The 16,388-nt window shown below is 38.4% G+C and overlaps 2 protein-coding genes and 1 long non-coding RNA gene across 3 annotated transcripts; 1 reads left to right on the forward strand and 2 right to left on the reverse strand.

Annotated features, from left to right (window-relative positions):
* Positions 1-1,026: 1,026 nt before the first annotated feature.
* On the forward strand, positions 1,027-10,511 carry rd3 (retinal degeneration 3, GUCY2D regulator). Its single transcript, XM_084737994.1, has 3 exons — positions 1,027-1,389; positions 5,734-6,052; positions 9,598-10,511. Exons 2-3 carry the CDS (start codon positions 5,763-5,765, stop codon positions 9,959-9,961), a joined length of 654 nt encoding a protein of 217 aa, XP_084594120.1. The 5' UTR covers positions 1,027-1,389; positions 5,734-5,762; the 3' UTR covers positions 9,962-10,511.
* A 2,572-nt stretch (positions 10,512-13,083) lies between these two features.
* On the reverse strand, positions 13,084-14,830 carry LOC146314435 (uncharacterized). Its single transcript, XM_084737535.1, has 5 exons — positions 14,635-14,830; positions 14,414-14,475; positions 14,233-14,322; positions 13,653-13,742; positions 13,084-13,542 (listed from the first exon to the last, which is right to left on the reverse strand). Exons 1-5 carry the CDS (start codon positions 14,813-14,815, stop codon positions 13,492-13,494), a joined length of 474 nt encoding a protein of 157 aa, XP_084593661.1. The 5' UTR covers positions 14,816-14,830; the 3' UTR covers positions 13,084-13,491.
* A 577-nt stretch (positions 14,831-15,407) lies between these two features.
* Positions 15,408-16,321, reverse strand: LOC146314436 (uncharacterized). The gene is made up of 2 exons (XR_014771945.1): positions 15,794-16,321; positions 15,408-15,481 (listed from the first exon to the last, which is right to left on the reverse strand). It is a non-coding gene; the product is annotated as an uncharacterized LOC146314436 (long non-coding RNA).
* Positions 16,322-16,388: the final 67 nt, after the last annotated feature.

The following is a 16,388-nucleotide window of genomic DNA, read 5'->3' on the forward strand; positions in this document are numbered from 1 at the left end:
ACCCCTCATCCCCTAGCCCAATAACACTGACTATTGTTGTTGACTAACATTTTTTGAAATGTACAAACAGTATCAGACTATTAGACCAGACTACAGACCTAACTTGATTTGTGAGTTTTCACAGACCTTTTTCACAGAGGACATTTTAAAATACAATAGGTACAACACAACAGGTCACTGCTGTCCTTTTTATCTAATTTGTTACAGCTTATTTATAATTTATGAAGTGTTTACAAACTAATAACCTATTTATGAAGCATTTATAAAGGCAGGCTTGTAAAGTGGATTTGAATCACTTGAAATGTTTTTTTGTTGTTTTTTTATTCAAGAACTCGGGAGATAAATTGAAACTCCTTAGAAATCACACTGTTTTTCTGTTTACACTGTTGGATGTTGGTGTTTCTCCTCTGACTAAACCGAGTTCATAGTTCACCCAGCATTTTATTTAGCAGTCTAACACTGAGGAGGAGGATGGAAGAGGAGGAGGGTGGTGATGGTGGTGCTGTGCTGGAGGAGGCGTGACGGACGGGGATTTTAAGGTTACTGTGAAATGTGTGCAGCAGGAAAACCGTCTGAGGTTAGCTGCTCACACCCACACGCACAGAATAAACCAACAAACCTTGATATCCACCTACACGACGGCTGCACATTCAATCTGGACTCGTTACTTCGCTGCTTCCCTATCATCATCATCTACATTTCCTCCCGCAATTAGCACATTCCCAACCCTCCTGTAATTCATGTGTGACTGTTCGGGGCCACTGAGACTCATTATCTGTGTGGAAGTTAATTTACACCAGCTGACCTCTTGCAGATGTTGCACCACTCGCCACTTAACTAAGCTGTCGCTGCTGCACAATGAGCGCACACCATCCCTGTCCTCAAAACAACATCCTTTGAATTATCTCCCTCTTTCCATCTCGCCGCTCCAACCCACTGTGTCCTCTTTATCTGCCTCTTCATCGCTCTCTAGCTCCCTTTCAGCTGATGGAGCTTATTGTGGACAAATAGGCTTAGGAGCATCACTATGGCAACGGCGAATCGTAAAAAGCTACATAAGCACTTCATCAGGGGCCATGATCCAATGGCTCCCGTTGGAGATGGTGCCCCCAACCTCCTGCAACAAGTGAGGGCAGGCCAGCGAGGCTCCTGGGAGGGAGGAGGAGACGAGAAAGAGAGGTGGAGATAATACTGTGGGACTGTGTGAGAGGACGAGAGAGCAGAGGAAGAGAATCCATTTCTCTTCTCTTCCCTCTGCTTTTCATTCAGCCACTCTTCTCTCCTCAGCATCCATCTACATATCTGATTTCTGAGGACTTTTCTAATTCTGCTTCTCAGTGACTTTATTTCTTGTGGAGTCCAGGAAAAACTTCAAAATAACAAAAAGAGGTAAGAAAAGGCTTCTTTTTTCATTTTCAGTGTGGAGTAATCGGCAACAACTGGACCAAATCATTGTGACAGCATGTTCAGAGGTGGCGTTTGTATCTGTCAAAAGTATCCAGCCAGTCCAAGCCTGTAAAATGTTGATCGTATGCAGAGATGGGCATAAATACATCAAAAAGTGTAAAAATACAGTATAAAATACAAGAACACTTATATAAAAAATTGTACTTAGTTAAAATAAAAGTAATTTGTCATTTGAAAATACAAAAATGTGTTGCACTTTATTTTGCAGTATACTGATAAAATCTAATAATCTGTGCTTTGTATTAAATTAGAGAAAAATTAGAAATATGTTCTTATTTGACCCGTAATCAGACCCATGTCAGACTTTTCTAGAGGGTCAATAGGGACACAAAAGAACTGTAAAGTGTATTATTTCCCACTGTTATACCTGTAATGATACTGTAACCTCAAGTGTATCAGTCCCTACTGTTAGACCCTTATTAGATTTTATTCGAAGGTACTTGCTCTGCTACTTTCCCATTTAAAAGCAACATGTGAACCAGATCTACCAAGAAAAGGCTAAAATTGTGGAGGTAGAGGAATAATTTGTCTGTGGGTGACTTCACAGGCTTTTGTAACACTGCGGACAGATAATGTGATTTGATCAAAGAAGTAGGCAGCTGTGTTGGCCACTCTGCTAAGAGTATGGGACAAGCCAACAAGGGTGTGTCTCAAGTAGTAGACATGTAATTTCACTTTAGTTTACAGTACAGTTCTGTTGTAATGTGTCCCTAATTACCGTCTAATGAACACTAATAACTGTCTGAGAAAAGGTGTAATAAAGACCATATTATTAATAGTTTTTGTGTAACCTGATACAAAGTACGACTTTTTAAATCTTATTAGTTTACCGTTAGGTGGACGGTGTCTAATTAGAGTAGAGTTGTTTTTGTTTACTGTCTAATAAAGAACGTATCATTTCTAGCTTTGGTGTAATTTGATATCCAGCACAGCTTTTTATGTCTTATATTCTGTAGACATTGATATGATCACATTTTAGGCATTTAGTAGCCTCAATATGGGTCTGATATTAAAAAACCAATATGAAAAAAAATTTATTCAATAATGATGTTGGGAAGAGAAAGAGAGAAAGTAGAAAGAAAGAAATGTAAAATAAATTAGTTTTGGATGTTAAAAACTAGTGGACATGAGGGAGAAAATAACGTTTCACCAATCACGGATTTAGAGCATCAACAAGTCAATCAATATATGTATATATATATATATATATATATATATATATATATTTAATTTAGGGCTGGGTAATATTGATTATATATTATTATGTATTGTATTGATATTGCGGTTAGATATTGTCTTTTAATTTTGAAAATTGTTATATCATGATATGGCAGGAGTGTTGTCTTTAACTGGTTTTAAATGTATTGTTTTAAAGTGATATAATTTTCTGAAATTACCAGACTTCTAGCTGTTCAATTTCTTGCCTTTACCCATGTAGTCATTATATTTGCGTCACTGACTATTTCGCAAAAATCTCATTGTGTTAAAGGTAGACTCAGCAGGATTTGTCCAGGCCGATCATAAACGCAACAGAAAAATAGATGATTGTTGAGTCTCATATCCCAGGACATCAAAGTATGATGTTTTTGGTTGGTAAAATGTCCCAAGCACAGCGAAATGACGAGAAAATAAGGAATATTGCCTATTATGCCTTTAATTTTTTTGAAAGTCATCGATCCATAGTCATCTTTACAATACTGTCGTAACATCAATAAATATCAATATGAAGATATTTTTTTCAGTGCCCAGCCCTAGCTTAAATCATTTTTCACAGAAAAATGCCCTAACCTGATAGTTTCAGGTTCTTCAGGTTTCTTGGTCTTGCTTTATAAAAAATTCTTGAAGATCTACAGAAACAGCAACAGAAATCCCAGAAATAGAATATTTTTGGGGTTTTGGACAGTTGGTCAGACAAAACAAGATACCTGAGGACATCATCCTCTTTTTTTTAAATTCTTTTGATGTTTTATACATGAGATTATTAATAGATAATCTGATGATCAATCAGTAATGACAATAATCATTAGTTTATTTAATCTTTTAAAAGAATATTCATTAAACCAATAGAGTACATGGAATAACAGAACAGTCACTGGTCTGAGAGGTAGTGTAACTAAAGACAGTCTTGGCTGGATGTGTTTGACTCCATTTTGAAAGGTTAGTCCATGCAGAGGTAAGTGGAGGGCTGCTGCGACTAATCTCTGTCATTTTGTTTTCTCTGCATGTGTTGATGATTTGACCTCCAGCACTAAAAACAACCTCACTACAGTGCAGTAAAGTCGTATAAAGCACGCACAGCAGCAGTGGAGGACAACCTCAGCACCAGATTTGATTCAAACAAGATGAAAAGAGGACATTTATAAAACTAAAAAAGTGTCTAATAAAGGAAGGCAGGAATACAGAATGTGAGGAGGATGAGATGAAGTGAATGTGTACAGGTACAACATAAAGAAAATTTGTTCCACTGCTGAGAAATTCATCCTGTAAGCTTTATAAAACTATGTTTCTGAAGCACCTTTTGAGAAGATCAAGTCTAGGGCTGCAACTATCGATTATTTTCAGTGTCAATTACTTTGCGATTTCTTTCTCGATTAATTCAGTCATTTGTCAGATCTGTCAAATCTGGGGATTTTTTTTTTATTAACTTATTAATCAGTAGTAAAAATTATTGCAACTTCCCAGACTGCTTGGCAGTGTTTTAAAATGTTGTTTTTTCGACCAGTAGTCAAAACACAAACATATTCAGTAGCAAGAGTTTTGCTAACATTAGCTAATTTAAGGTGTAGATATATATCACTTTTACAAGTCCCCCAGCAATGTCTTTTAATCATCTTAAAAACTGGGTTTTCTTTATAACGTAGACGAGCCTGGCACATAGCATATTTTAATACAAAAAAACAGGAAAAGGAGAAAGTTAACCGATGTACAAAGCTTGGTCATCTGTCATTGCAGCACAGAGCAAAAAGGGGCAGGACTTTTTTAATATTTCTCCAAACCCCTGTAATTATTGGGTAATTGCAAAAGATATGTGTGTGGTTCCCTATTTTTTCACTATTTCTTCAACATAACGCGACAGAAAGGCTCTTTCACATATGACAAAATAACAAGAGGTATATTAAGATATTTGACTTTTAATTTTCAATGAAACTCCATAAATGTATAGATTATTATAGTGTTTTTTTTTTACAAGACTGACAAAATGAGAGATTTTTTCTTCAATACTGATAATGTATTCTTCTATTTTATTTGTGTTTTTTTGCCAAACATCTCTGGTTACGAGTTGTGATATAGTTCCATATTTGGAGGGATCTATAAAAACAATCATTTAAATATCAAAATTGTTGCCGATTCATTTTATATCGATTGACTAATATATTAATCATTGTCATGCCTTCGTGTATTTCTGCCAAAACAGGAGCTTGTGGTGAGTGTGAAATGAAAACCTTCTACTTTGAATTAATTTCTCACAATACCTTCATAGGCCTCTTCTGTTGAGCTTTCATCACAAAAAGCAACGCGGACAAAAGACTGACTATTGAATTGAATTGAATGCAGCATCTGTGGGAGCGGATATGACACCTGTGGAACAAAGGAGCCACAGAGTGAAGAGATGGGGAGGGGAGACGTTCTCTTTTGAGAATAGGCCCAGACTGAGAAAGACTTTTCAGTTACCTTGGTCCAGATATGGAGACAGCATACAGTGGAACAGATTCTACAAAAATGCAGATGAGAGGTTCGGCTATCATCCCAAGAACAGCAAAATAATGAGAAATACAGGCAGAGGGAAGAGTCTCTGCAGATACAGCCACCATACACTTCTAATGGGTCATTAGCAAGTTAGCTAGCATTTTGCTAACATTAACTATTTGATGATGTCAATATATATGTTGCTTTTACAGGTCTACCAGCAATGCTTTCAATCATCCTCAAAATTTGGTTGTTTTCAATATTGACAAGCCGAACCCTGCATTTTCAGCCTTGAAAACACTTAGTGAACAAAGCAATCAATTAAATGTTCAATAGAAAACAGCTTGTTGCAACTCTGCAGAATAGAGACTTCAGTTACTGAACGATCTTTCCAAAATGTCTCATTATGAAGTCATTAAAGCAGCAAATCTAATCCATTCTCCTTTTATTCTCCAGTCACGTGCTGGCTTGCAAAAATCCACATGAAATCAATTTATTTGTTAAAATATATGAAATTATTCAATCATGTATTTTTCATTTCAGTGTGATGACTACCTGTGATTGTGTTGTCCTCCTCAGGGGGCTGTGAAGACGGGAACACAAAGGCCATGGCCTCCTGGTTCAACTGGAATGAGCCGTATTACCGGAGCCCCCGGCGGGACCCGGCTGACGTGGTTACAGACACACTGATGCTGGAGTTCAGCTGGCAGCTGAAGGAGGCCGAGAGGCTGCAGAGGGAGAGGGAGAACGAGTACCGGCGTCTAAAGACCGGGGTGGACTACAGCTGGCTGGCCAGCACGCCTAGAAACTCCTATAGCATCAGCACCGGGGAGAAAATCGGCCTGGAGGATCTCTGCTCCAAAGTGCCACCGCCCTGCTGCGGCCTGGTCATACTCAAGTAAGGAGACACTAAAACTAATCATGTAGCAAGATGATGAATTTTACAGGCAATGGAGGATGAAGTCAGAAAATAACTACACAGGTACTATCACCAGAGTATTTAAATATAATGCTACTTTGTACTTCTAATCCGCTGCAAGGGAAATATCTACTTTACTTCACTACTTCACATTTATTTACAGGCTCTCTTTTGATGTAAATCTCTCATTGTAAGGGGACAAAAATAATTTGATTCAAGCAGTTTAATTTTAAGTCCATCTTGCTCATAATACTTTTGTACTCTTGCTTAAGTGGAAGTGAGAATTTTTTATGTTTAATTAAAGAATTAATATGAATTTAAATATTAGTATTAGTATTTTCACATTGTTGATTTGGTTCCTTTACTTCTAGAAATGGTCTGATTTGTCTTTCATGACTGCGTAATTACACCTTAAAAACTTCTAGATATTAGTAGTAAGCCACAGCAGCTCAAAGTGCAGCAAGAATCCACTCATAAATATATTATTTCCAGTTTAGCTGGAGATTTCAACAAGTTTCTAAGCTGTGTGGACAGCAGAGAGACAGACAGTAGCGATGATGTGATGTAATCATTTCTGGCTCTGACTGACAATGAGTCATGACCGCAGCCATGGATACTGATCACTGAGAGACAGTTTGTGAAAATGTGAAAATTAATGTGTTGTGAAAATTGATATTCAAACTCGGACACTAATTCAGCAGCAGTGGACAAACTCCAGAAAATCTCATCTGAAATCTGAATGCTCTGAGTTCCAGTTTAATGACACAGCTGTGAATGCTCGTGCTGAGTTCACTGTCAAAAAAATTGTTGGACAAAAACTTTTCAGTTAGGTTGCACCAACAAGGATTAATTTTTTTTAACCTGATATTTTAATCTTCTATCAGTGTTTTGTTAACTTTTATCAATATAATGGAGAAATTCCAGATTCAGATCACTGGCGAAATTGAATTAATCGTTCATCAAGTTCAATGTGTCCTTTAAATTCCATGTAAATCTCATTAATTCATGACACGTTGCTGACAAACAGACAAACGCTAAGCATCGTCTTTGGCAGAAACAGAGAGAGGTTTCGTCAGGGACACTGATCAGCTGTTGCCCTGCACATGACATTTAAGTCTCGGGTGTCTTTGTCCTTTAATCTGCAGCAGAGACGTCTTGAGCTTGTTTGAGCATCTGTTCCTCAGGCCTCAGGTGTCTTGTTAGAGTCTGTCAATTTTTCGGAAGGAGTGTGACTGGTGTTAATGTGAGTGAGCGCTGAGGTGCTAAACATTAAATGGGAGTCACACACACACACACACACCAGGGACCAAGTGGAGCATGTTTGTGATTTTAATTAACTGTAGAGGAGGAATCCTCAGTTGTCAGATTGGCTGTGAAGTGTGATTAAGGCTTTGCCTGAAACAGAACTGTGTTTTCTCAAATGCCACTCTGTCCTTCTTCTGATATAAAAACATAAATTGGATGATGAAAAATAGATGACATAATAGTAAATACATAAAAAGAAATGTTAAATGATAATGATAATGATAATAAAGGAATGGTACTGTATGAAAATTATTGAGGGAGAAGGACAAGTTTGTAAAGTGTGAGAGTTACTGTACAAACTGAAGCTAGCCATTGTGTGCTGGTGATATAATCAGTATATATAATCAGGAGCGGGGGCTCAGGTGTCAATAATGATGTGAAACCATCTTTTTATAGCATCAAATAACTAATTAAAACCAAACTTATCAGAAAAAGGAACACTTGAACAAACATCAGAATGAGTAGAACTACCTAAAATGACAGAAACCTTCTTTGGGAAAAAACATATTTGTACTTTGATGTTGTAGTTTGGCCCATGTCCTACCTGCTAACATGGAGGCGAAGGGGTTTATCACCTATACTGCCACCAGCTTCATTATTAGCCTAACTGAAAATTGCAATACTTTAGAGTTCTCCCTAAATTTCTCAAATGAGGCTTTAAGGGGAGGTCATCTCTCATAGGAGAGCCGAGCTCCCCGCTGAAAGAAGAGGTTGTTTTTTTTTTCACTTTTTCCTGTTCCAATTATTCTTCCTTTTCATGATTATTTTAAGAAAGTAAAAAAGGATTTAAAAAATATAGCTTTTTAGTTACTTTTATAAAACATAGAATACTAAACTGTGTTTTTGATGCTGTAGAGTGCAGCTTTATTTATAAACTGGCTTATATTTTCACTTATGAAAACAAAAAGCTGATTTCATTTCTGTACAGTTTGGTATCAGTACAGTATCTAAATATGAATCACCTTTCGTGCTCAATCAGCTGCTCAAATGCTTTACTAAAGGTTAAATTATCTATCAGTTTGAGCGTGATGGCAGGTTTCAGTCCTATATTTTGAGTTTTGACAGTAGGACTGCATTTTTTTTTACATTATTTTTTGGGCTTTTGCCCTTATTTTGATAGGGACAGCTGAAGATATGACAGGAAAGGGGGGCAGAGAGAGGGGAATGACATGCAGCCAACAGGTCACAGGCGGGAATCAAACCAGCGATCGCTGCAGAGGACCAACAGCCTCAGTACAGGGGGCGAACACTCCACCAACTGAGCTATGGGAGCACCAGGACTGCGTTTCTACCCGCTCTTAATTCATGCACTGTGCCTTTAATAAAGCTTTTGTTCACTTTAATAGATAAAACAAAACAAAAAAATAATCACATCATAGTCATGTGCAAACAATCACAGTGATAGCTGCATTTAAAAGGTTTATGTAGCTTTACTATAATAACTATCATTCCTGGCAGTAAATGTGAGCCAGACAACATCAGTACAGAGTGAACATGTGTTTGTGTCTAAGCGGGGGGAAGTAGGCCAATCATCAGTTAACTGGAAGCTCTTAGTGGGAAGCATGCTCCCTAATAGATGTCTATTTAAAGGTTTGTTGAGGCCACAGCACCTCTTGTTAGTAGGAGGAGTAATTGTGGGGTTAGCAGGAGTGTGCTGGTTACACAGGTGGGGGGTTGATGACTGTGATCCATGTTGCTTTTTATAATGTTTGCAATTGTGTGTTTTTTTTCACTTAAAGGCTTAATAAAACCCTGGTTCAAATACAGCAAAAAAAAAATTGTTTTTAGCCGTTACTGTGTTGTGCACTTGTAAGTGACAGTGTCATGTGGGAGCAGTACAGTAGAAAAATCACACGGCACATAAGAACTACAGAAAACAAAACAAAACAGAAGTAAAACAGTCAGCCTGGTCATATTTTACATTTTACAGTTAGCCTGGTATTTTCATCCTTGAAGCTGGAGAGAAAAAAAAGAAATATGATTGAGTGGGATCTTATTCAGGGATAACTGGGAAGATAATTTTCTCTGCATAGGCACCCCCCCCCCCCACACACACACACACATCTTTTTAAATTTCTTGGAAAGGTGTGCAGTCTTAAATCAGAGCTCTTCACTGTTCTTCCAGTATGGCACTCTATGACAGTAAACTGACCACTCGATGGACGTTGCCTCACGTGTCATCAGCTCACTGCCTGTGTTTTGTGTTTGGTTCTGCTCAGGTTCAGGGAGGTCATGCAGGCCAATGAGCCCGAGGTGCAGGAGGTGCCTGGCCTCTTTCGCTCCGTCCTCCTGGAGTCTCTGGCTAACATGAAGGAGGAGCAGGAGGCTCAGCGGCTTGCCCGCCAGTGGAACAACAAACGTGCCATGAGCATGTCCCTCATGAACTTCAGGTCCCGCATCAAGATCAACCCGTTCGGAAGCACAGTGGGCCTGACCTCGGCTGGGCCCGACGGGGCAGGGCTGAGCGACCTCAAAACCGTGTCGGAGGACGTGGAGAGAGGGATGGAGGGGGAGAAGTTGCAGAGGGTGTGGAGCGTGCCTGACTTCAGATACAAAGGAACCAACAGCAGTAAGGTTGTCTGATGTGCTGTGTTCATGGGACAGTGATGTCGGGATGTTTCAGTAGGACAGATGCTGATATCCAGGAGCTTCTGCTGCAGTTCAGTATGTCTGAGGAAGGATGAATCCTCCTGCTCTTATCAGTATGAGACCAACCAGCATTTGAGCCGTTTACTGCTTTATCATCACACCTGCAAGGGCAATGTCAGGTGTTTCTCTCAGATCTTCTGCACCTTGACAGAACCTTGTCTTTGGACTTGAAACAGTTTACGTGAGATTATCACCTCTTGCAGTGATGCGTCTTATATTTTTGACATCTAAGCATTGAGGGCTGTTTACTGTAGCCTGGTAGGGATTTTTGTGTAATTTAAAGGCTTTCTTGACTCCTAAATGTTACAAGAACAAATGAAATATGTTGGTTAGGGCTGGGTATTGTTTAAAAGATACCAGTGCCAATATCAGTACCCTTAAAGTGATCCAATAGTGTATTTCATTGAATACCTTCTGTGTAGTAAAGTCATATTTCTGAACATTTTGGTTGCATCTCTGCACGCACAGCTGCCAGTTTCATCAAGCACATAATGCAAAATATACTTTTTCAAGGTATTGAATTGAATTCAATTTCATCAAACATGTGCCCCTGGTGTCTTTAAAGACCTCCCTAATATGACAAAAGACCACCCTGTCTCTTTTTGCTTGCTCCCCCTTTTAGAAAATGTGTGTTCCAAAAGGCCGGTCAGATTTTCCTCCCCCTATGATGTCACGACGGGCTTATGACCACCTCTAGATAGGTGACAGTCCCTCCCAGTGAGTACCTAGTGAATCAATCAAAGTAGGCAGTGCCTTCACCCCTGAGCTGGGAGCTGACCAATCAGAGCAGCCTGGGCTTTTCAGGAGGCAGGTACAGGAGCTAAAACAATGTTTCAGACGGAGGGGACTGAGGGTTCTATTAAAACCCCCAAATAAAAGTATGAACCTCAAAGTGAGCATAATATGTCTTCTTTAAATAGGTGAATACTTGCTGTGATTGGCTATGAGCAAAAGTATATAAATAAGCTACATTTCCACCCAAACAACCCCGATCTTTTAGTCCCAGGAACTACTTAAGGAACTTAAGTACTACTTCAGCCTTTATTTTATGTTTTCCATTCCAGTCTAAAGAGGTGCAAAATTAAGCAAATTAGTTTGCTGATGTATGAAGAAGCAGAAGCTGTTTTTTTTTTCTTTTGCCTGCAACTATACAACAGTAACATCTATCATTTGTTTTCTTCTGTAACTTCATTTTGATTAGCACAATTTAAAAAAAATGGTTTGTGGCTGCAGATTTTTGAAGATGATGGATGAGATGAAAGGCTCAGGTACCAGAATACTTGATCAGAAACATTCAGTGCTGCCAGCCCTAAACTCGATATCTCTGTACTTTTAGAAAGTACTACCTCCTGAGCAGGGGCTTTTTTCAGGGGTAAAATAATCCCTGGATCTTAATTTAGACCCACTGATACCCTGCCCTAATGTTGGTGTTGTGTCACACATCACAAAATAGCCTCACAGATGAATGATCTTTGATTACAGAATGTTTTGCATGAGATTTATGTATAAATGTTAAGACAAATGATCGGTATTAGTCACACAATGTCATTCACTGGGTGAGTCATGCTCTCCCTCCACAGACCACTCTTTTTCTCCCAGCAGCACACAGCGCAACAATTCATCATCCAAGGTCAACAAACTCAAAGTATTTCTCCTGTTCAGCATTTGCAAGAACGAATCAAAATAAAAAGACATAAAGAAATGTTACCAGACCTTGAATGAAACGTTTCAAAATAAAAACTTTCCAGCAGTTTATTGTCATTTTGTTGTTGTTTGCCACACTGCAACATTCAACGCTACACAACAGGTTTACTTCATCATCCATATAAAGCTTCTAACTGGATTGATACAAGGGGACTTTCAGTGATTGTAATTTATATTTCAATTTAATAAAATGACTGTTGCTGAAACAATATTCATGAAATAATTTGGGGGAATTCATGTTGTGAAACAATGAATAAGACATACAGTTGCCATCACACAATGCTGAGTTGATTCTCATTTCATTTTCAACAGAATGTACACATTAAAAACTGATATCAGTACACACTGATAACACTGTGGTTCCCATAGCCAACATAAGCTTTGGAAATATGGTCAGTTATCTACAAAAAGAAAAAAAGAATGTTTGGGCAGTCCTAAATGTAGAGAGGTTGACATGAATAATTGAAACAACTAGCAGGTAAACGGGAATAGCAGCAATTTTATACATAGAAATCTGTTTACAAGGAAGGGGGGGGGGGCACTACTGCATATGAGAAAGAAGTTGTACAAAGCTTTTTTTTGTGGCCCCAGAAGAACTCGCGTGAAAGTGATGTCACTTGAGTCAATGTATAGGGGTTGAAGACAAGTTAAAAATGTTAATAATGCAGCATTCCAGACAATATTGGAGGCCTCAATTTCCCCGTTGCAGTTTCTAACTTCTTAAGTGTTCCAGGGGCACAAGCCGAAAATAAACAAACAAAACAGAGCTATTTTGTTTTACAGCACTTCACATATTCTGACATCAATTTATATGCAGAACAGATTGCCATTTTCTGTGACGTCAGACAAATGCTTCTTCAAGAAGTCAGGGTAGATGGAAGCAGAAACTCCCAACTTTGAGCTGCATTCCATTGTACTTTTTCTAGTGGGGGGGTCAGAAATTTTTGAGTTATGAGTTGTCTGGAACGCAGCATAAATCTGGTGGTGCTGAGTTCGACTTGTTGCTATGGCGTTTATGTGCACAAAATAACGAGTAATGCGTTCTTATTGAGTACAACAAAGGTTTTAATGGATGCGTTCATCTTCATTTCCTGACTTCTGTACTGGAACGCAGTCAACTCAAGTGTGACGTCATTCCCAGCTCCGACTTCTAACGTCTGAGGTAAATGGAACGCAGCACCTGTAGCTACAGCTCGAGACCACATTAAATGCTACTCATAAAGCACACCAGAATTTCCAGCCAAACTGTTGGTAGGTGAGTTGCACTGTGGGTAATGTAGGTCCCTGGTTCTGACAAGGAAAAAGCGAGTGTGAATTAAAAAAAAGAAAAAAAAAAAAAGAATATCTCTGGCTTGGCTGCATCGATTTACTATTTTTAAAAGTGTGACCATATGTTGATGTCTAATTACAATTTTCATCTTCATCATATCTTGTTGGCCACAGATAAACTTATGTACGACACTGCTCAACATACACACTTCTCATATAACAAAAGCTATCAGACTAAGCTGAAGGACTGGTTGGCTGGGCAGTACTGTGGTAAAAATATAGCTACTGGTCTGAACACATCTCATTTACAGCATGAGATACAGCTCCTTCAGTGCTTCAGTGCTCGGTCCTTCCCCTGTGTGTCGATGCAAGTCACATTCATCATCACTTTCTCAGAAAACCCTTAATTTGTGTTCTCCTGGAAAGCTGGGTTGTTGTTGTTGTTTCCTGAGTTCTGCTGACATGTCCGAGCCTGGGCACCCCTAGTGGCATCACAGGGTTGAGTTCAAGAACTCAAGAAGTTCTGCTCGATTTTTATCCCGCTGTTAAAAGAAGAAAAAAAGGGGGGATGGGCATGTGAGCAAAGGCAAATAATCCATTCACAAACTAAAAAAGCCACACTTGGTTACTAAGAGCAGAAAGGTGAGATTACCTGTTTGTCTTTCTTTGACTTCTTTACTTTCATCTTTATCTTCTTCCCTGAAATCATGCTGTATTTGCCTTTTTTGCGGTCCTTCAGGTACTAAAAGACAGACAAGTGTATACTTAATTTTAAAGAGGTTAGAATACAAAAAACTTCAAAACAAACGACATGGACAAATTTGGATTAGGATTATTAGGATCTTAACGTTTCTGCTCTTGTGTGCCACACAAGGGATATCAATTTGTTAGCAAGTGTGATTGTTATGTGACTTTTGTGAATCTGAAATAACCATTTGAAAAAACAAGTTACAAAATAAAAGGAACTAATCAATCTATTGTACATAATACATTTACTATGCATAAGTATCTCATACAACCCTGCTTCAAATAATCCAAACTCTCTTTAACTGTATTGTATGCTACAAGCACATTTGGGCCAGAAAAAACTGCCAGAAGTGTGCTAAAAACATCAACATCAACTATCATTAACTATCTCAAAAATGCAAAATGCATTTTTTTTACCTAAGTATTTCTGTTCACACATGTAAGAAAATTCATTTTTGTCTTCTGGGACCTTAAAGAGTAGTTACCTTGGAGATCTGTACAGGTCCCGAGTTTTCTTCACCTCCTTTTGCTTTCTTGTCTTTTTTACGTTTATGTCGCTTGTCTTTCTTTCCTTTCTGCAAAAACAAGTTTTAACTGAGCAAATAACTTATAAAATACTTCACTTACTTCAAATTGTAAATAAGTGAGATAAATGGACAACTTTACTTTTTTGTGATATTTCTCCTTTTTCCTTTTTTTAGACTGCTTTCTGGATTTACTCCGGGAATCTAAAAGAACAACAAAACAACACAATAAATCAATTTATGGAAATCATAAAAAGCAAATCAGGACTGAAAAAAAAAAAAAAAGTTCAAAATACTGTTTAAATTTAAGTGATGTAAGCTGAAGATTCTCAGATGTATTGCAGACTTAAAAGATACACTTACCACTACTGCTAGAGCTACTCCGACTGCGGCTGGATGAATGTGATGAACCTGATGAAGAAGAGGATGATGAAGATGATGAAGATGAAGATGACGATGATGAGCTGGAAGAGGACGATGAGGAAGATCTACTACGGCTGCGTTTCCGCTTTTTTTTTTCTCTTCCTGTATCAACAGAAGACATGAACACAAAGATAAATAAACCTTACTTTGTAATTGGAAGGCCACCAATCAGTCAGTCTATCTGTCTGCATGCAGAATTTCAGTTTTCTGTTTATCGTGGCCAATACAAATACAAAACAATGACACTATTCAATGACACTATTCTTGCAAAATTATGAGAAGGTTACTTAAAGTTAGGGTAACATTCTTAACATGGCCAATTTATTTTTTCCATGGTGAGTGAAAGTTTTGTGAACAAATTGTAGTTAACACAACAGGCAATTTTACAGACAGTCCTGGTCAAATAATTATCTTTTAAAGTGCTAACAGTCCACATTGCAAGTAATAGAAATTCAACAGAAAATCTTGCATTGCTGAAGAAGCTTTGCATTAAACAAGATGCACTATACCAACCTGCTCTTTAGCATTACATTACACAATATTTGCAGTGTGCAGTCACAATCATTTGTTGTGCAGTTTGAACTATTCTAATGTTACATGCACAAAGCCTTTCATTTGGAACTTTATCGAAAAAACAACAGTGACTGTGTTTATGCATGAGTCCAGTACTCGATGTGATGGTGAGTTTCATGTCTGTTCTATAAGCAGTCTTGCCTCTGCTCCTTGATCTCCTCCTTTCATCTGTTCTGGAGGTGGAGCTGGACACTCTGGACTCCGCTTTCGTTGACTAGAAAGAAAGAGAATGGTTTGTGCTAAATGTATTTGAGTGTGACAACGTTCATTGAAATCTGATCTGCTCTCAGGAAAAAGGCGTTAGCCGATGAAGTTACACACAACAGACTTCTACCTAACCTTTTGAAACAGGTAACCCAGTGCCTACAACCTAGGCTCTTTAAGAAATACAGACACTCAACGTTACATTATTGTTCTTTCTCTTGTGCTTAACGTTACCAGGGCTACGTTTACTAAGCTAAAGCTAAGATGCGCTTTAAGCTATCACAATATCTAAATTTAGTGACATAAATGGCTTTGTACTCACCATTGAGACAGCAGATTACAATTAATATAATATACAGCTTTATACTGGCACAACAACCGACAAAAAGTGGGTAAAACGTGTAATTATTCGCAGTTATCTCTCCTGAACTAGCTATAGTCAACAAGCCTTAGGAGACATTTTGTTTCCCATGATGCACCGCTGCTACCTTTTTCCAGAGATCTCGCGAGAGCGATCATTTTAACCCAACCTTTACATAACTTCAGCCGGTGTTTTCTGTCCCAAAATCTAACCAGATTTTGACCATAGCGTTGTCATATTATAAAACATAATTGGTTTGTCAGAGATGCACAAGTTATAAACAACGCCCGCAAATCTCGCGACAGTTTCGCAAATGAAGGCTCCCCTTCTTGACACGACCACAAAGGCGCGAAAATGACCAACAGAAAACACAGCGCACCCAAATGCTGAACAAGAGAATAACATTTATCTGCGTACAAAGCTGTGTACCTCATCACAACAGTGTCGAACAGGTAAATTGAGGCTGTAAACTAAAAGATACGACATCGAAACACGCTTCATTTTTGCAGATGGCATCCATTTTTAGCTTTAATCTGTAAGTAACCACAAACCACGG

The sequence above is a fragment of the Lutjanus erythropterus genome, chromosome 15 (genome assembly GCF_056507025.1).
Source record: "Lutjanus erythropterus isolate fLutEry1 chromosome 15, fLutEry1.hap2, whole genome shotgun sequence".
Taxonomy (NCBI): domain Eukaryota; kingdom Metazoa; phylum Chordata; class Actinopteri; order Lutjaniformes; family Lutjanidae; genus Lutjanus; species Lutjanus erythropterus.